The following is a 21,235-nucleotide window of genomic DNA, read 5'->3' on the forward strand; positions in this document are numbered from 1 at the left end:
CAGACTCACAGAAGCAGAAGCCTGCGCGGCCACATTGGTGATCTGCAAGGGCCGACTTCTACATGGAATGTTGCTAGTGGAATAGCAACATTCCATGTAGAATCTCAAATAGTAGAACAGTGGAGGAGTGGCCTAGTGGTTAGGGTGGTGGACTTTGGTCCTGAGGAACTGAATTGAATTCCCACTTCAGGCACAGGCAGCTCCTTGTGACTCTGGGCAAGTCACTTAACCCTCCATTGCCTCATGTAAGCCGCATTGAGCCTGCCATGAGTGGGAAAGCGCGGGGTACAAATGTAACAAAAAAAAAAGTCATCCAAGTCTGCTGCGTATGTCTAGTACCGCTATAGAAGTGATAAGTAGTAGAATTGAGATGTTTTTCTCATTATGTCCAAAAAAATGCCCATCTTAGAGCCATTTTTGAACTGGAAAAACATCTGGGTTTCCCTTTCGAAAATGGCTCAAAGATTTTGCACAGAAGGCATCTAAAAAGAAGAGCCATTTTCCAAACTGAAATGTCCAGCTTATGAACACACACACACAAAAAGAAAAGAGGCACAAGAACATCTGCCTGGCATCATTTTGAGAGAAATGGCCACACAGATGTCCCTGCAGATCAGAGGGGCAGCCTGGTGCAGGGCCGCCAAGAGGGGGGGCAGGGGGGACAAAATTCCCCGGGCCCGAGCCTCCAAGGGGGGCCCAGCACTGTAGTCTCCTCCACCTGCCCCCCTCCGTCCACCACCGGGCTGGGCCCCCCTGAATTCAAATCATAGCGCCTTACCTCGACCTCGCTCCATGTGAAACAAGCGCAGCAGCGGCAGTCTGCAGATCGCCTCCCTTCGGGCTTTCCCTCCCTGTGTCCCGCCCTCGTCTGATGTAACTTGTGTGAGGGCGGGACACAAGGAGGGAAGACCCGAAGGGAGGCGATCTGCAGACTGCCGCTGCTGCGCTTCTTTCACACGGAGCGACGTCAAGGTGAGGCACTATGATTTGAATTCAGGGGGCCTGGCCCGGTGGTGGACGGAGGGGGACGGTGACGGCGACGACCTCGAGGGCTGGGAGGCCTTGCCCCGGGCCCGGCCCAGTCTCTCGGTGTCCTTGGCCTGGTGGTCAGTGCAGTGAACTTTAAACAATGGCACCCTTTAACAATTCCCAATATAACGTCTTCTTTTTTTTTTTGCACTGTGAACCCTCCAGGAACACAATAAAACCTACTGTATTTAACTGTACTCTATTATAGTAGCCTTCCACCTTGCAGGTATCTCCTATATTTAGGTACAGTAAGTAATTTTGTGGTTTTGGAGAGCTCACGATTTCCACCACAAATGTACTAGGTAGAGTGGGATTTGGACCTGGATCCCCTTCTTCACAGTCCACTGCACTGACCACTAGGCTACTCCTGGGAGCTGCTTGCTGCTCTGTTGGGTATGCCCACAATACCTGATGCTTTCAAAGCGTCTGGTATCCCTTTTTAGTTTCACGTAAAGGGGTGGAAAGAGGACAGCATCCACTGAAGGATTAAGAAGGGGTCAAACCTTAATCCTTCCAGAGGTCAGCTGGTCAGTCAGAACACCATTTTGTAACTTAGATATGATTGAAGCAGGTCTAGATAACCAAGTCCTTCTTTTTTTGCCTTGGACGTTTCTTCCTGTTCTATCGAAAGAGTCAACTTTTGGGCCCGCCCTAGTCCCGCCCAGAACACGCCCCCAGTACTCTCCCTTACTATTTGGACAAACAGCAGCATAAACCGTCCTTACTTCGCATTTAGATGTTTTCGGCAGGTGGACGTTTTTTCTGGCAATTTTGAGATGTCTATGTGCTTTGAAAATGAGAACCATAATCAAGTGCAGAGCAGCCAGTTGATTGTAAGGATATAAGGATATGCATTCTTTTATTTACTTTATTGAAATTATAAACAATAACGTTACAAGCAAAATACTTGATAGCAAAGAAGAGGTCATCATTAGATGAAAATCAGAGAAACAAAGTCTACAATGTAAATAAACATCACGGGGCCAATATTCAGACCACGAGAAGGAGCCCGGCTAACTCCTGCGGTCAGCGACAAACCCAGAAATTCAGTACTGGAGGCGTATCCAGTAACCGGCATTGAATTTCCGGGGTTTTTTTGGCTACTAAAAACATAGCTGGTTAAGCTGATATTCATCGGCAGACCGGCTAAGTTATAGTGGCCAAAGATAGACCTGCTATTTATGTGGGTCTATCTAGCTGCTAAACTTAGCTGGTCAGCCAATGAATGTCGGTGCTAACCCGCTATGTTGTGTGACGTAGCCAGTGACCAGGCTAGCCGCTAACTGCCGGAATCTAGATTTCACACCTAGAGATCTGCCTCGAAATCCAGGTGTATTCTATAACAACATGCATAACTTAATTGTCTTAACAAGCCAATCAGCATATTTAACAGCACTTAACAAGCAATAATGACCACTAATTGGCAATAATTAGAATTTATGTGCATAGATTCAGTAATGAACTGCACCTAAATTCTAAAGCACGCAGTTCAAAAGGAGCATGGCTATGGGCGGGGAAATGGGCATTTTGTGGGCATTCCAAATTTTATACATGTTGGTATAGAATATGGCCCAGTGCACGTAAATCTATGCGCCGGGATTTATACCACAGTTTTGTTGGTGTAAATGGACGCACATACTTTTAAGCACTGGGATATCAACTAAGTATATTCCTACAGGAGTTAGCGTATTTGGGTTTAAAAAAGGTTTGGACAAGTTCTTGGAGGAAAAGTCTATAGTCTGCTATTGAGACAGACATGGGACAGCAAATGCATGCCCTGGGATTGGTAGCATGGAATGTTGATACTCTTTGAAATTCTGAATGGAATCTTGTCACACTTTAGGATTCCAGAATCTTGCTGTTCATCGGGGTTCTACATGGAATGTTGCTACTCTTTGAGATTCTGCATGGAATCTTGTCAGTCTTTAGGATTCCAGAATCTTGCTACTCTTTGGGGTTCTACATGGAATCTTGTTACTCTTTAGGATTCCAGAATCTTGCTATTCTTTGGGGTTCTACATGGAATGTTGCCACGATTTGGGTTTCTGCCAGGTACTTGTGACCTGGCTTGGCCACTGTTTGGAAAATAGGATACTGGCTTAGATGGGCCATTGGTTTGACCCAGTATGACTACTCTTATGTTCTTATATATGACGCCTAAATCTAGGCATCACTTATAGAATACACTTAGGCGGAAAAGTTCACCGCGTGGATTTTTTAGGCACCATATACAGAATCTGGCCCTAAGCGGTAATATTCAGCCAAGATAACCAGCTATTGCATGCTGAATATTAGCGCTTAGCAAGCGTAAGGTTATTTAACTGGCCAGAAGTCGTTCCTGGTCAGTTAAATAGTTTTAAATATCGGCCGGCACATATCTCTGTCCACAACATAAAGGGGAACTTACACCAACAGACATATCCTGTTTCACCATGTTGCTTCACGTCATTTTTAACACAAAATGACAGGAAACAAAGCTACAATTCATTTTTCCTTTTATAGTCAACTAGGAAAAAATGCTCGTTTCTGAGCGGAATGAAACGGGCGCTAGCAAGGGGCCCCCTCCCTCCGTCCGTTGAAGCTACTTGCTGCCTTGTTCGCTGTGGGCCGTTTCGGCCCTCGAGTGTCAATAGCTCCGCCCTCGACGTCATGACGTTTTGACGCGAGGGCGGTGCAGACACTCCAGGGCACACCGGATATCTCGGGCGCCTCAACTTCCGTGGAGGCTTCAGAACGTTGGGGTTGCCTTTATATATATAGATGATGATGTGTACTAGTAGTTTGCACTGTTGTTCAAATAGTGCATACTATTATTAAAATTTGATATACAGCTTGGCTTGTGCTTGGTGTGCTGTAGTTCAAGCATAAACATGACATCACTGCAGTGTACTTCCCAAGCAAATGATAATTGAGGGAGGAAGAAACACAACTATAGTGGAAAGTTCATGAAAAAGGAACCAAAGGGAAGGAAAGCAGTAGCGCAGTACATAAGTATTGTCATACCGGGACAGACCAAAGGTCAATCAAGCCCAGCATCCTGTTTCTGACAGTGGCCAATCCAGATCACATGTACCTGTCAAGATCCCAAAAAAGTACAATACATTTTATGCTGCTTATCCTAGAAATAAGCACTGGATTTTCCCCAAGTCCATTTTAATAATGGTCTATGGGCCTTTCCTTTAGGAAGCCGTCCAAACCTTTTTTTAAACCCCGCTAAGCTAACTGCTTTTGCTACATGCTCTGGCAACAAATTCCAGAGTTTAATTACATGTTGTGGACTAGCAGCTGGCGACAGGGCCTCACAAAATGCAGCACACACTCAGGTTGCAGGTAAAAGTCAAACCACCTTATTTATGTACGCAAAGGAAAATCGCCAGCTTTACTTATGAAAATGTTTATAAAATGTACCCTCCCTTAGGATTGCTTCTAAAAAGTGGTATGAATATAAATATGATTCTATCTTGCGAAAAACTGAGGATTTGTTTTCCAGATAACTAAGGTTATTTTCGACTGCAACCATCACCTGACCCGTCTTAAACTTGAGGAGAGAAAAGTAGCAAGTCCAGAGACCTTGAAATGCCTTGAAAGTTATCTTCAAAAATTAACAGCAGAATTTTCAGCAGAGAGATTTCAAGAGATGAAGGTACAGGCCTATGCCCTGAGTAGCTGCAAGGGGCTGGCATTGTGGAATGAGACCTGGTTGAAGTGCCAAGAAACCAAACAACTCCTCGAGGAAACACTGGAAAAGTCCAAAGAGGACCAACAGACAGCTAAAGTATGCGATTCTAAGAGGGAAGAATCCTCCGGCCTACTCGTCAAGGATTCAGCGTCCACAGAGCTAGAGGAAGAACCACACAACTGCAAAGCAGATGTTGATGAACTCAGATCTGGAGGCAGAATGGGGGCGGATTCCACAATGATAGCACGTTGCAATTTTGGAATACATTTAGAAGCTGAGATGAGCAGGACTGGTCAAAAGACGACCGTAAGTAGCAAAGATGATAAGTATGGGTCTGTAAAGGAAGATGGGGTTCTCTGTGCTCCTCAAGAATCTAACACCACTGGAGAAGCAGAAATAAAGGCCAGTGATGAGGAAGATCCTGAAGATAGAAAAGTTGTAGCTCAGAATTCCAACAATGAAGCTTTAGAGAATCTTCATGCTCCCATCCAAAATTCTCCTGTATTACAACCTTCTCAACCTAATTGTCTCAACACTAGACACTGTCCTTGGACAACCTTGTGTAGATCCCACAGTCATGAATACTGCTCTCTTTCTACCTCACAGGCACATCCTTTCTCCAGACACGCTAGCTTTTCTTCAGAACATTCCTCTTCCCAGCACGCCACGGAAGGTTCCTCTCTCATTTGCCACTTTTTATCAGTGGGTTGCACATGTCCCAGTCTCCCCTGGGTTCAAGGAATGAATTCAGAAATTACACATGTGGAAGAAAATGACACCAACAATCAAGAAAACCCAAACTTTGTGTGAGAACAATTTTTCTTCCGTTTGTTATTTTTGTTTTAGATAAAGCTGTCATTATCTTGAAGACATGGAGGGGTCCTTCTACAAAGGCACGCTAGTGTTTTTAGTGCCCGTTAATGATTAGTGCATACTAAACGCTAGAGATGCCCATAGGAATATATGTTAATCCTTATCAGTACCCAGCAAATTTCAACTTTTAACGTCAATATTCAGTCTTATAGCTTCTAGTGTACTTAGCTTAGACGAGCTTTCACCGTTCTTTTTTTTCTTTTTCTAGTTCTTTTAAGAATTGTTATTCATCCCGGAGACATCTTTTAATCTCTCTAGCAACGGATATGTTTCCAGCTTATACAGAGGAGATGTTCCTTGACACAACGATTTGTGCGAAACATGATTTCATGTCGGAGTGGAGGAGTGGCCTAGTGGTTAGGCATGGTGGACTTTGGTCCTGGGGAACTGAGGAACTGAGTTCAATTCCAGGCACAGGCAGCTCCTTGTGACTCTGGGCAAGTCACTTAACCCTCCATTGCCTGCCGCATTGAGCCTGCCATGAGTGGGAAAGCGCAGGGTACAAATGTAACAAAAATAAAATAGATACTATTGGAGATTCTACATGGAATGTTGCTACTATTGGAGATTCTACATGGAATGTTGCTATTCCACTAGCAACATTCCATGTAGAAGGCTGCGCAGGCTTCAGTTTCTGTGAGTCTGACGTCCTGCACGTACATGCAGGATGTCAGACTCACAGAAGCAGAAGCCTGCGCGGCCACATTGGTGATCTGCAAGGGCCGACTTCTACATGGAATGTTGCTAGTGGAATAGCAACATTCCATGTAGAATCTCAAATAGTAGCAACAGTGGAGGAGTGGTTAGGGTGGTGGACTTTTTGGTCCTGAGGAACTGAGTTCGATTCCCGGCACAGGCAGCTCCTTGTGACTCTGGGCAAGTCACTTAACCCTCCATTGCCTGCCGCATTGAGCCTGCCATGAGTGGGAAAGCGCGGGTTACAAATAAAATAAATAAATAAAATTAATTAATTAATTAAAAGATGTCTCTGAGATGAATAACAATTGTTAAAAGAAAAAGAAAACAAAACAACGGTGAAAGCTCATCTAAGCTAAGTACACTAGAAGCTATAAGACTGAATATTGAAGTTAAAAGTTGAAATTTTCTAGTTGAAAGTGAAAAGTTAAAATGTTGAAAAATAAGGATCAATAACGAATACATGCCCACCAAAATGAAATACCTGGCTTACATATCCAGCCTGAATGGTGGTGACATGACTATCTGACGGATCCAATACTCAGAACCCTTTAAGTGCTAAATAAAAGATAGTGATAAGGAGTGATTGGAGCTGGGTATTGATAAGAATTAATTAATGATAAACCCCCTCCACTAAGGTTGAAACGATACTGTTTAAACTGGACAATTCATAGGAATATATGGGCATCTTTAGCATTTAGCGCGCATTAAAAACGCTAGCACGCCGTTGTAAAAGGACCCCCAAGTGAATTTTTAAAGCATGTTAGCCTACTGAAAATACCCAGCTAAACCCAATATTTGATAGTCTAGCAGTATATGGAGGGGAATTTTCAGCACAGGCCAGCAACTTGACCACCTGGCCTGCAAGCTAACCTTAGACGATGGATGAAACGCTATTTTCTTGATGCCATTAAGGAATGTATGGAACAGGATTAGATTGCTGCTACTTATCGTTGATAATTATGTCTATGCTGAAACACAGCTGTGTCGGGCTCTGATCTGAATGCTGGTAATAAAGAATTTCCTGGTTCCTGGATATATTTATGGACTTTACTTAAAAATATACATTATTTGCCCTAGAATATTAGTATTCTGTAAAGAGTTAGGGCAACACCAAATACCAACCTTTTTGGCACCTTAAACTAGGTGTACTGTTACGGAGGGCCTGATATTCAGACCACGGGAGTTAGCCTAACTTCCACAGTCGGTGCTGACCCCAGATATTCAATCCCGGGCCATTTCTGGTGACCTGTACTGAATATCCAGTTTATTTTTGGCCGGCTCAAACGTAACCGGACAGCCGATATTCAGCGCTGACTGCTTAAGCTTGAACCGGCTAAATATGGCCACCAAACTTAACCAATCTGATGTGCTAAATGTCGGCAAATAGCTGGTTATAACACACAATATAACCCGGTTAGCCGCTAACCACAAATTTTCACTGGGTCTCGGCCGGCCATGTTCTGTTGAAAATTCGCGGACAGAATTTGCAGATAGCAGGTTATGGGGCATTTAACCGGCCAGGTGCCCATCCTGACTGGTTAAACGCTTTTGAATATCGGGGGGAGAGTTACCCCTTTGACTAAATTGCACTTGAAACTTTAGTTTACTTACGAACTGAATTCTGTACCCCGTGAGGAGATATTTTCTGACTATGCTTCTGTACGCAGTTTACTGATAATTATCCCCTACTTCTGTCTGCATTTTCATACGTATAATTCAAACTCTCTCCCCTTTTTGTCTCCTTTGTATTTTCTTTCCTTCTCATCTCTCTTCCCTTACATCCATGTCAACTTGTAGTAGACTATGGAGAATAATGGAGGAACTGCTCAGCACGGAGAAGGACTATGTCTTCTCACTGGGCTACATCCTTTCTCACTACCTGCCTGAAATGGAGAGAGGAGACCTGCCTCAGGGCCTGCGAGGTCAGCATGCTGCCATATTTGGAAACCTAGAAAAACTATATGACTTTCACAGTCAACGTTTCCTGCAGGAGCTCAAGGAGTGCTGGAAGGACCCCTTACGAGTGGGACGCTGCTTCCTCAGACATGTGGGTCTCCTGGAAATTAGCGTGTGATTGTCAGTATGTACGTACAGAGGTCTTGGGTGGAAGAGACTGTTTTGTTTCTCTTCATTTTTCCAAGAGGGTAGAAAGTTTTGCCGTTTGTTATGTTTGATAGGAATTCTAGAAAAGCATTTCTGTTAGCCATGGCATTGACGTAAAGGCCCAAATTCTATATGTGGCACTGTAAAAAAAAAATGAGCACTGAGCGCAGTTCTGTAAACAGGGCTCTAACTAGGCGCTGTTTATAGAATAGCACCTAGTGCCAGATCTGCGCCTAACTAGGCGCGAGGATTTCCACGGACTGAAACCTGGTATAAATCCCCGTTGCCTAAATTAGGCGCAGATCTGCTATATTCTGTAACACTGCACTCAAATTCTTGGAACGCCCGTGACCCTCTCATGGCCAAGCCAGTGGCTTAGCTACGTGGAGCCACGGGGGCCTAGGCCCCCATAGATTTGGCCCTGGACCCCCCTGCCAATGACCCTCTCGACCCCCCCCCCCCTCCCACCGCCATCCCGCTGTCACCTACCTTTGCTGGCGGGGGACCCCAACCCCTGCCAGCCAAGGTCCTCTTCTTCTGGCGCAAGGCTTCGCTCTGTTTCTGTGAGTCTGATGTCGTTAGACTCACAGAAACAGAACGAAGCCTTCCGCCGGAAGAAGAGGACCTTGACTGGTGGGGGTTGGGGTCCCCTGCCAGCAAAGGTAGGCGACGGGAGGGGGGGGTCGAGAGGGTCGTCACAGGGGGGGGGGGGTCAAAGTTGTTGGTGGTGGCGGCGGCGGCGGCAGGGGGGTCGGCAACAGCGGGGGGTCGGCGGAGCCAGGGGGGGGCTAAAATGTGCCCCCTCACCTCGGGCTCTGGACCCCCCTCCCGCCGCTGGCTGCGCCCCTGGGCCACGCTCCCTTTTCAGATCCGCACACAAGAACTTACATATCGTTATAGAATAACAGCTAGCAAGCTGTGAACATAAATTCGAATTATTGCCAATTAATGCTGATAATTGATTATTAACGCCCAATTATCAGCCCTAATTGGTTCGTTACTCAATTAAATTGTGCTTGCAAATTGGGCACACACTCAAATTTACACCCACGGTTTTATGCACCATATTTACAATCCGGGGGTAACTGGCTAAGATTACTGGATAGATTTTAAGCCACCCTTACCCACTTCCCTGAAATTTAATCAGGTAGATTTAGGTCTGCCATTTCCATAAGAACATAAGAGTAGCCATACTGGGTCAGACCAATGGTCCATCTAGCCCAATACCCTTTTTTCCGGACTGTGACCAAGCCAGGTCACAAGTACCTGACAGAAACCCAAATTGTGGCAACACTCCACACTACAAATCCCAGGACAAGCAGTTGCTTCCCATGTCTGTCTCAATAGCAGACTATGGACTTTTCCTCCAGAAATTTGTCCAAACCTTTTTAAAACACAGATACGCTAACCGCTGTTACCACATTCTCCGGCAAAGAGTTCCAGAGCTTAACTATTCGTTGAGTGAAAAAATATTTCCTCCTATTTGTTTTAAAATTATTTCCATGTCACTTCCTCGAGTGTCCCCTAGTCTTTGTACTTTTGGAACGAGTTAAAAATCGATTTACTTCCACTTGTTCTACAGTTACCAGTTAAACCGACCTTTGCCCTAAGCCTAACCTCAGGAACATCTCTGCCCCTTTTCGACCCAGTGTGGCCTGTGATTTGAACTGCATTATAACTGGTTATAGGGGCCAGATATCTAAAAGGATAGATTTACCCACCTAAACCCCCATTTGTCCTGGGTAAATCTTTTGAATTTTTACTTCTATAATTTTAGTTTCAGAACAAAGATTGATTATATATTATGTTATGAGACTCGGATATGAAACAAACTTACTATATTTGAGGGAAATTTACAAAGACATTTCCTTGCATAAAACAGGGTTTTTTGTGCCAAAGGGGGATTTTTGAAAACTGCCCCCTGTATATGTTATACAGTTATATTGCATATAGCCAAGGTACGTATAATTGTGCAAGCATTTTGGGAAGGCATTCTAAGAGCGGAATTGAGGTAGTAAATTTCCAAAAGTATGTATACAAGCACAAACAGCAGGTACAGAACAGACCCCCGGATTCTATAAATAGCACGCAAAATTGTGCGCTATCCTGAGAGGCGCGCACAACTCAGTTGGCTCTTCCAACAAGTCTTTCCTTCTCCATCAGACTAGGTGTGGTATCAGGCAGGGGCATAGCCAGACTTCGGCGGGAGGGGGGTCCAGAGCCTGAGGTGAGGGAGCACATTTTAGCCCCCCCCCCCCCGGTGCTGCTGACCCCCCCATCGCCATTGCCAACACCACCGCCAGCACCACCACAAACAAATATGACACCACCCTGCCGACGACCCTCTCGACCCCCGTCCGTCCCCGCCGTCGCCTACCTTTGCTGGCGGGGGACTCCAACCCCCACCTGCCGAAGTCTTCTTCCTTCGTTTGGTTTCTGAGTCAGGACGTCAGACTCGGAAACCAAACGAAGTAAAAAGACTACGACTGGCGGGGGTTAGGGTCCCCCGCCAGCAAAGGCAGGCGACGGCGAGTTGACGGTGGGTTGACGGCGGGAGGGGGGGTTGAGAGGGTCGTTGTCAGAGGGGTCCATGGCCAAATCTACAGGGGCCCAGGCCCCCGTGGCCCCATAGTAGCTACGCCACTGGTGTCAGGTCTTCGCAGTTTGAGTAGCTCTACTCCTTTTGGTTACCTGTTTTTTTTTTTCTCCCCCTCCACCTACTAGTTCCTATTTGAAATGTGTGCCTGGTCTCTCTTGCTCTTTCCTATCCGCCATTGTAGTTCCTTTCCTTACTTTGATTACTGTGTTTTATGAGTATTGTATAGCGCTTTGAACTGCTCGTTAACGAAAGCGGTATAGCAAGTATAGATAAATTAGTGCCAATAATTAGGTGCTAAGGATCAATAATTGGCATTAATTGGCAACATTTTGAATTTGTGCTTGCATCTTGCTAGGCGCTATTCTATAAAGATCCGTGCACAAATTTTATAGCATATGACTCAAAAGGAGGCAAGGGCATGGGAGGGTCAGGGGTGTTCACTAAAGACACGCACAGTATTACTGAATAGGGGGGACGTTCGCCTAACTTACACGCCAGGATTTTAAACAGGTTTCAGTTGGCGTAAATCCTTGTGCCCAAAGTTTGGCGCAGAAATCAGCTCTAAGCGCTGTTCTGTAAACAGCACGCAACTCGGAGAGCCGTTTATAGAATAGCGTTCTGCATGGAGTTTTCAGTGCCCTTTACTGAATCTAGTCCTCTGTGAGCCATTTCGGAGGGAGCACTTATCGCCACCCATTGAGGCGGCGGTAAGGGCTCCCGTGCTAACTCCATGCGGAAATATTTTTCAAATATTTCCGCTAGTGCCATCAATGCTACATGCTGGGGATGGAACTACCGCCAGTGCCTACGTTCGGCCGGCGTAGTTCTTCATTGCCACTCAGCAACCCTTTACAAAAAGGGCCCCATACTAACAGTTACTTCAAGATGAGAGGAAATCATAACGAAATTTTTCCTTTTGAAAAGTGATGAACAGTCTGTAGATATAAAGTACCTACAGGCTTTACATATGCAGATACTGTTTGAAAGTTGTCCACTGAATATGTCAATGCCATTTCCATTATGTTCATTCCCACTATTCCAGGAGGAGTGGGTAGTTAGGTCCATCGACCAGCAGGTGGAGATAGAAAATACAGAACTGAACACCCACTACATAGCTCCCTGCTAGCAGCTCAGCTCCTCAGTATCTTCTGTCTCCAGCAGGTGGATGGACAGACTTCCTCTGTCTCTGGTTATGAGGCCTTGCTCCTGGTCCAGTTGGTCAACTGGTTCCCAGTTGAGCAGACATACCTGGTGGTGCTGGGTCCCTGTCATGCCTTTCCCCTGGGATGTTCTGCGCCTTTTCCCTGTTTTCCCTCTGTGTGAGAAACTGCTCAGCAACCAGTCTGCTCAGAAGATGAGGAGTCGCAGGCAACACAATGAGTCTGGCAGGCTGGTGCTGCTGCCGTGCCCTGCTGTGGCAGGGAGGGTGACTGTGTCCCCGGATAGCGTGGACCCAGGGTGGTGGGTCCTTTTTGCTGTGCTTCAGGCCTCGGGACATCGATGGGAGCACTGCGTGTCGGTGCTACAAAAAAAAAAAAACATGGAGGAAGTGGAGGAGCAGTTTTAGTGATTGGATCAGTGGAGTGAGAACCAGGGGAGCCTGGTGCAAATCTCACTACTGCTCCTTGAGGTCTTTGGCCGATACAATCAGACTGTGATACCTCCTAAGACAGAAACTGCCTAATTTCCTGATTCTATAAAATAAAGCAGGTGGGTAGCGCAGTGCGCCACATGTTTTCCTGCGCAGCGGCAGTCCCTGGCCTTGGCAGCCCCCACTTAGAGTGCGACCTGCTGCCTGTCATCGGGCTGCTAGGAGCAGTGGGCGGTGTTCCTCCTCGGACCACTGCAGTGTGCAGTCCAGTTTCCAAGTGGAGGAGCTTATTCAGGGCTCGCACATACAGGGCGTGCTCGGTCACAGCAGCGCTTTTCTTTCAACTCTGGTCCCCGATGTAGGGCCTCGGCGCTTCGCCTCAGAAGGAGGCGGGAATGACCGCCATTTTGTTTTTCGGCAGAAGTGAAGCCCCCGCACAGCCAGCTGTGTCTGTGAGGGTCCCTTCGGGGGGGGGGGGGGGACCCTGGGTCAGGTCCATCCCTTCGTCTGCTCCACCAAGCCTTGGGCTGTGGCTAGGAGCCTCTTGTCCAGTGGACCTGGCAGCTCCGGCGAGAGAGAAAAGAGATGGGGATCTCCCTGCCTGTTCCCAGGGGATTGCGACTGCTGCCCCGTGGAGACATGGTCTCCGATTTTGCTGCAGTTGGGCTGCTAGGAGGCGGCTCCCCTGATTTCAGAGGCAATTGCTGTGGCTCCCTTGGGGAGTTTCCGGAAGGTAGTCAGGCGGCTAGCCTTATGAAGGGCCTCAGGGGCCCGTTCAGGGTGTTTTCCCCATTCACCTGGGCATTCGAGTTCTGCTTGACGCAGTATGGAGTGCATCTGACACATGCCTATAGTTTGGGAGGACCGTGGCTCGTTCTTTTTTTCTCTGCTGCCAGAAGGAGGAGATGTTCCCTTACCTAAGTTGGGCTCTGTGTCTGCAGTCACCTACAGTACTTCCCTCCCGGTGGTTGGCGGCCTTGCCTTGAGGGATCTGCTAGATAGGAAGCTGAAATGGGCTTTGCAGTGCACCTTGAGGTGACTGTTTTGGAGCTGCAGGCTTCTATTTTTGGCCCTGTGGTGGCACAGTCCTGTTTACAGTGGCATCAGCAGTCACTTTTCCCAGGGCAGTCCCCGGGCTGCCTGGATGGAGGCAGGCTTAGCCTGTCTGATGACCACTGTGTATGTCATTCTTAGTGTTTTAGCCACAGGCATGTCATTGACGCTCTCCGTGAGGCGTCAGTTCTGGCTGCGGGCGTGGGTGGTGGTTGCCACTTCCAAGGCCTGCGTGGTCGGGTTACCCCTTTGAGGCACATTTCTCTTTGGGAATGGCCTCAGCAATTTAGTTCAGGAGCTGGGTGGACGGGCCCCAGCATCTTCCAGAAGATGCTCCTTGTCCCTCTGCTCGCCTTGTGGACTCGGCAGGTGCCATGTGTAGGTCTGGTCTTTGACCAGAGGGCTCAGTCTGGGACCCGGCAATCTATCTGCTGGGGGACGGAGAGTCGGCAGGGCACTCAGAGTGCATGGTTGCTGTCTCCCAGCAATCCCAATGTAGCCAGGCCGGCTGGTCTGTCTGGGCCTACAGGGGGCTGCTTCAGGCCTTTTGGGACTTGTGGTCTACCTTTTCCGCAGCTCTGGCGCTGGTTATTCTGGGTGTTGGCTTCCAGGTGGAGTTCTCCCAGCTGGTAGCGCCTGTCTTCTTACAGTCTCCTTGTCGGGGGGGCTTCTGGCAGCTCAGGGCAGAAGCTCAGTTGAGGTGCTTCTGTCCCTTCGGGCCATTGTTCCCGTCCCTCCCGCCGAGTGCGGTCTGGTCGGTTCCCCTCCTATTTTGGAGTTCCCAGGAAGACGGGAGCAGTGCAATCCAATATGGATCTCAAGGGGTTCACCGGTGTCTGTTTTCAGATGGTGACCCTGAGGTCTGTGCTGATGTCCGTTCGGAGCGAGAGTTCTCTTTGCTCTTGAGACCAGGGAGGCGTAATTACCTTCCCCTCTGCGGGCTGCTTCTGCAGTTCTTTTTCAGTTCCGGTTCTGGCCATTTGGCCTCCCCTCGGGCCCGGGGACCTTTTTCCTAGGTAGTGCGCATAGCAGTCCTTCTGCGGAGACAGAGGTTTCGTTTCCTCTTGCACTTGGACAGCTGGCTAATCCGGGCCTCCTCTTGTCAAGCCTGTATGGAGGCCCCTTCAACAATGGTTCGCCTCCTGTTTTGTTTTCCTTTCTGGTTTAGGTGTTCTTTTGGTTTCCCTGTGAGCTTGAGTGTTTCTCACAAAGGGCGGCACTTTAAGTTACCGCATCGGATTCTTTGCTCCTGCTTCGTTCCCAGCGTCCAGCCTGGGATTTTGTGCAGGTCCTCGGTTCTGTGGCAGCAGCCCTGGAAGTGGTACCTTACACTCTGATGCAACCAATTCATAGGGCCTCCCGTACGCCTTCCCCGTGCCGAAGTTAGGCCAGGAGTGAGGAAGACTGGCAGTCCTTCGGGATACGGTGCTCCTGTTCTCCAGCCTGGACATGGCTCCAGTACTGTGCAGATCTTGTGAAGCTCCTATTTGGGGAGCTACTGTGATTCCTTCAGTTTCGAGGTTTCTTCTGTCAGGGCCTGGTGGTCATGGAGGATTCTTCTGCCTTTGGTCTTTCGGCCAGGCCCTTGAGAGGGCTCAGCTGAGGAAGAATGATTAGTGGATTCAGTCATGGCTTCTCTGCTGCAGGCTTTTCTTCCTCGGCGCCGGCCGGTTATTTGCTTCCTCCTTGGGCCATTTCCTGGCATTTTTGCGGGACGGAGTATTGAGGGCTAGCACTAGGATCATTGTGGGTTCCAATGGCAGCCCTGGATTGCTTTCAGGGTTGTTGGCAGACCTCTTCTTTAGCGGTTCATGCGGTTGTGATTCGTTTTCAGAGAGGTGTGGGTCACTTACACTGCCCTTCGAGTGCCTTTTCTGATTGGGTTTTTATGCTGGTCCTTCGGGTGCAGTAGCACTCTCCGTTTGTGCCATGGTGCTAAGTGATCCTGACAGTTCTCGCGTAGAACTCTGTGCTATTGGGGCGCTTGAGGTGGCGGTCTTGTTTCAGGCAGTTTTGTCCTTGCCCGAGTGCTTGTTGGTTTTTATGTAGTCGGCTATATGCCTCTCGCAGGGCTCTCTTGCATTTTTTCGAGGTTCTTGATGTCTTCTGCCTTTCGTATAGAGCTTTTGAGCAGTTTGGTAAACAGCAGTTGGGTCTCTTGGCATCCAAGACTTCTTTTGCCCGGTGGGTGAAGGTGTCCGTGGTCTTGGCCTGTATTCTGGGAGGCTATTCTCCTCCTCGGGTTGGAAGGCACACTGTCCTGGGCATGTGTCTACGTCTTGGGCAGAGGCTTCGTTGTCTTCTCTGATGGATTTTTGTACGGCAGAGGCGTGGGCTTCTCTGCTTGCCTTCAGTAAGCATGATGGTATATCGGGGGCCACGCAGGCAGAGGCTGCATTTGGGGTGTCGGTTCTGTGTGTGGCAGGTTCTGCTTCCCACCCTCGTAGGGATAGCTTTTTGAACATCCCACTCGTCCTGGAATAGTGGGAATGAACGTAATGGAAGGAGAGATTAGGACTTACCTGATAATTTTCTTTCCATTAGTTCTTCACACTATTCCAGGAGCCCTCCCGTGGTTTGACGTTCTCATTGGTGGCTCTATGCACTGTCTTGTATCCTGTTTTCCAGGGGCCTTGTCTTCGAATGCTTCTTGGGGCTGGATGTGTTGGTTGCTGACCATGCTCCTGATTGGGCGTTCTTCTTCCTAGCTTGAGGACTGATACTAAGGAGCTGATCTGCTAGCAGGGAGCTATGTAGTGGTGCTCAGTTCTGTATTTTCTATCTCCACCTGCTGGTCGATGGACATAACTACCCACTCGTCCTGGAGGAGTGGCCTAGTGGTTAGGGTGGTGGACTTTGGTCCTGAGGAACTGAGTTCAATTCCCAGCACAGGCAGCTCCTTGTGACTCTGGGCAAGTCATTTAACCCTCCATTGCCTGCCGCATAGAGCCTGCCATGAGTGGGAAAGCGCGGGGCACAAATGTAACAAAAACAAACAAAAAAAAAACTAATAGAAAATTATCAGGTAAGTCCTAATTTCTCCATTAAGCTGTTACCTAATGGATCACTATTCAGTGAGAAATAATTTGCAACCTGAAATAAAATGTAATGGTAAAGCTGTTACTTTTACAGGTAGAGACATATTCAGCATTCTTTCTTCATTATCTTAAACAGGTTCTGTTCTGTTACAGAAAAACCATTTCAGACTCTACGCTTTCTACAGCAAGAACAAGCCTCAGTCGGATATGCTGTTGGCAGAGCACGGTGCTGCCTTTTTCAAGGTAAAGTATCATAAAACTCAGCAAAATAGTGATATTAATCTTCAGTGGCTGTACTCAAGGATACAGTCCTCCAAAATTGTGGAGTGGAGGAGTAGCCTAGCAGTTAGTGGAGTGGACTCTGGATCCTGGGGTACTGGGCTTGATTCCCACTGCAGCTCCTTGTGACTCTGGGCAAGTCACTCAGCCCTCCGTTGCCCCAAGTACAAAATAAGTACCTTTATATAATACTAGTAAAAGAGGCCCGTTTCAGAGCAAATGAAACGGGCGCTAGCAAGGTTTTCGTCGCCAACACCCCCCCCCCTCCCTTCCTGGCCAACCCATTCGTTGTTCTGCCATTGCTCCGCCCCCAACGTCATGATGTTTGACGCGAGGGCGGGGCCCGGAGCGATTTCCCCCCCCCCCCCGCCTCCCTCCCTGCCAACCCCTTCGTTGTTCTGCTATTGCTCCGCCCTCGAGGGCGGGGCCCGGAGCGATTTTGGTGGCTTCACCACCACGAACCTTCAAACCTTTTTGAAGGAAGTCAGGGCTTGGCTTCACTGACGTCAGTGTCCTCAGAACGTTGAGGGTGAGTTTTATTATAGTAGATGTAAACCACTTTGAATGTAGTTGCAAAAAAAAAAAAAAGAACACACACACATAGGCACTATCAAGTCCCATTCCCTTTCTGTGTTTGCCTCTAACACTAAACTCCCATGGATCCAGATAGAGTACAACTTATGTTGAATGAGTTCCTTCAAGATGAGAGGATATCGTTTAGGAGGGAAGCGCTCACACCACCTGCATTGGTGACAAGTGTTCTGGTCAGAGCCATAGCGAGGGGAGCTGACACCCGGGGCGGGTCGCCGCTGCGCACCCCCCCCCCCCCCGGGTGCAGCACGATGCACCCTCCTCCCGCTGGAGCGCACCCCCCCCCCAGAGCGCATACCCCCTCCCCCCGGAGCGCATACCTGCGGCGAGGGACGGGTGGGAGGGCCGATCCGCCCAGACTGCACGTTGCTGGGGTGTGTCGGCTCCGCGCTGGTTCACTGCTCTCTCTGTCCCGGAACAGGAAGTAACCTGATCCGGGGCAGAGAGGGCAGTGCACAGCGCGGAGCCGACACCCCCCAGCGGCGTGCACCCGGGGCGGACCGCCCCTCCCCCGCCCCCCCTTCCTACGCCACTGCTTCTGGTACTTTGTACCTGTTGATTTTTGCATCAGTTTCCAACATAAATGTTATGCACATTTTTAACAATGGAAACTGTACCAACTTTTCTGTGGGTTACTTTTTCCAACTAAGACGATGTGTAGCTCTGGAAATGTAATAAAAAAAAAAAATCTTGTGCTTTTGCAATTCCCATCCTAATCCCACCCCTGTTAAAACAATTTTCATAGACCCCTTTGCCATAGAGATGGGTTTGGAATTGGTCTAACATAACATCTTGACTTGTATTCCACTCATACCTTTCAGTTCTAAGCTGGTCACAAAGACAAAGAGGCTGGAACAATCCTCTGGGAATAACAGAAACCAAAAGAAAAATATTACGACTCAATCACGCAATACAAATTTCTTAAATAAAAATGTTTTCACCTTTCTTTGCAGTGGGGTCTTGTTTGTTCCTGACCTGGTGTTTTTCTCTGCATTTTAGTTTACTTTTCTGGAATACTTAACTTTCATTGGTGAGCCTCCCTTGCAGGAACGGTTCTGTTAGAAGACTATTCTACTCATTGAGAGTCTCAAATGGGACCAGTTTTCCCTGATAAGCAAAGTCTGCAAATTTATGAGGCAATTAGATGAAAAATATGCAAAGTCATTGGCTATCCTGAATCCCAGACCCATGAGGTGGTACACCTTCTCCATGTATAATCAATGAGTGATATCAATTGGAAGCTTTTCTGTAAGCGGAGGTTTGGAATCCTGATATATTTTATGGGGCAGATGAACTTCTTATGGATGGATGACCTGTAACATGAGTTTTAGTTTTGAAGTCAATTGCTTTAATGTAACCTATGAAAGCAGGTGACTGCTCCGGTTTCTTGTACTAACACCGAGTTCCCTCTGTAGCGTAAACAGCACGAGCTAGGAGATAAAATGGACCTGTCTTCCTATCTCCTGAAACCTATCCAGAGGATTAGCAAGTATAACTTACTTTTGGAGGACATGTTGAGGGAGTGTGACCCCTCTCGGGACAAGGCACGGAGCGAGTTACAAGCTGCACAACAAGTTGTCAGGTTCCAGCTACGTCACGGAAATGACCTTCTTGCCATGGATGACATTCAGGACTGTGATGTAAGTACAGCTTCCCAAAACAACGGGGAGAATAAATCTGGGAAAATAAGACACTTTGGAGCTCGTTTTCAAAAGAGGAAAACATCCAAAAAGTGGCATAAATTTCTCCCAAAAATGTCCAAATTGGTATTTTCAGAATCAATTTTTAGACATTTTTCTATGTCCATCAGAAGTGTGTTCAAATCACAACGGGATGTGTCAGGGGTATGTTAATGGCAGGATGAGCAAATTGTGTAGAAACCCTATTGTAATGAGATGCACTAACTTTTTCTGATTGCCTTAACGCTGGAAAATCTAACGAGAGGTCTGTACCTGTCGTTGGGGCTTCACTATATATATATTAAAAAAAAGATGAGCTGTGCCTATGGACGTCCTTTATGGATGTCCTTCCCCCCCCCCCCCCCCCCCCCGCATTGAAATGACAGCTTCCTGCAGTCCCACCCCCGCCGCCCCCCCTGAGGTCATCACCGCCGCTGCTCCCCCCCCCCCCTCCACCTGCCCCCCTCCGTCTGCCACCTGGCCGGGCCCTCACAACGCCTCTCACCTCCGTGTGAAGGTGCTGCAGCAGGCAACAGCTGATTGCCTCTCTTCGGACTTCCCTCCTTTCCTCCCTGGCCCGCCCTCGTCTGACAAAAGTTACTTACGTAAGTTACTTACATCAGACGAGGGCGGGCCAGGGAGGAAAGGAGGGAAGTCCGAAGGGAAGCGATCAGCTGTTGCTTGCTGCAGCGCTTTCACACGGAGGTGAGAGGCGCTGTGAGGGCCCGGCCCGGTGGCAGATGGAGGGGGGCGGGTGGAGGAGGGGAGCGGCGGCGGCGACGACCTCAGGGGGGGGCGGCGGGGCGGGGCCACGGGGGTGCAGAGAAAGGCAGTATATCAAGTCCCATTCCATTTCCCTTTCCTGGAATGTCTGGGGGACCGGTCTACTAAAAATGCTGGCTCCTCCTACATCCCAATGGCTTGGTTTTGTGCATTTTGCACTTGAACATTTTGGTTTGTTTGTTTTTTGGTTTTTATTTTTTTTTCGAAAATGGACCAAAAGACAAAATGTACAAATCACAAAACCTTTTTCAAAACAGTATTTTTTGAAAATGACCTTCTTTCCTATTCAGATTTTGCACATTTTTTGCAAAACATCCAAAGTCGGACTTATATCAAAAATACCCCTCTTTATCCCTTTTGTTCAGCCTTCTAAATGGGAACTGGATAGCTCAGGGGAACAATTATTGCATGAGAGAGCTCTTAACACTAGACCACTGGTTCAAATCCCACCTGACATAGTATATGCAAAATTACATAGTGGCCCCAGTCTGTTGCTTTTCTCTAATTCTTGTGACTTCTACAACTTCACTATCATTGGATAAACATACCTGTAAGTTGTCAACTTCCAAATAAGAAAACCATGCTTAATTCCTTTGCCTAAAGCTGAAGTGAATTATAAAAAGATTCAGACTTCACTTTTAAGTTGGCATACGGGCTCTGATTTATTTTCTTAGCTAAAATAAAGACACATATCTCATTTCCCAAGCTTAATCTATATTTCAGATCACTTTGGCTTCTAGTAATTCCAACCCCACCTAATGTTCAGTGACCCAACATCAGTCAAGGCGGTCTCATTGGCACTGCCTCTATTGTGGTTGGAATTTGCACTGTCATGGGTATATCTGGTTTATTTATTTATTTATTACATTTATATCCCACATTTTCCCACCTGTTTGCAGGCTGAATGTGGCTTACAAAGTATCGTAATGGCATTTGCTGTTTCGGTTGATAATAAATACAAGATTGTGTTGTGGTCAAAAGAGGTAGAAGTGAATCAGAGGTTAGGGGTCCAGTACGATCATTGATTATGCTGTGTTGCTGGGTGTGGGGGTATATATATTATATATCTGCTCCTATTGTATCATCATTGTCAGTGACTTACACTGTGAAATGAGTCCCGAAATTTCTGTTTTCATATCCAAGTTTATTTAAAATTTGACTTACCGCCCTAGGGAGGGGTACCTTCAGGGCAGTTTACAATCTCTCTATATAAAAGGCAACACCAACGTTCTATGAAGC

At 47.5% G+C, this 21,235-nt stretch overlaps 1 protein-coding gene across 5 annotated transcripts in view; it reads left to right on the plus strand.

The window, feature by feature from the left end:
• KIAA1755 (KIAA1755 ortholog) overlaps window positions 1-21,235 on the plus strand; it is a 116,133-nt gene that overhangs the window by 79,541 nt on the left and 15,357 nt on the right. For 3 of the 5 annotated variants that reach the window (XM_030211577.1, XM_030211578.1, XM_030211579.1), the window contains exons 14-17: window positions 4,520-5,514; window positions 8,078-8,327; window positions 16,818-16,907; window positions 18,950-19,174. In XM_030211577.1, the coding sequence (XP_030067437.1) occupies window positions 4,520-5,514; window positions 8,078-8,327; window positions 16,818-16,907; window positions 18,950-19,174 (1,560 nt within the window). Of the gene's footprint in view, window positions 1-4,519; window positions 5,515-8,077; window positions 8,328-16,817; window positions 16,908-18,949; window positions 19,175-21,235 lie in introns of those variants that run through there. The other 2 variants (XM_030211580.1, XM_030211581.1) reach the window with 2 other exon arrangements.

This window comes from Microcaecilia unicolor, chromosome 8 (genome assembly GCF_901765095.1).
Source record: "Microcaecilia unicolor chromosome 8, aMicUni1.1, whole genome shotgun sequence".
Lineage (NCBI taxonomy): Eukaryota > Metazoa > Chordata > Amphibia > Gymnophiona > Siphonopidae > Microcaecilia > Microcaecilia unicolor.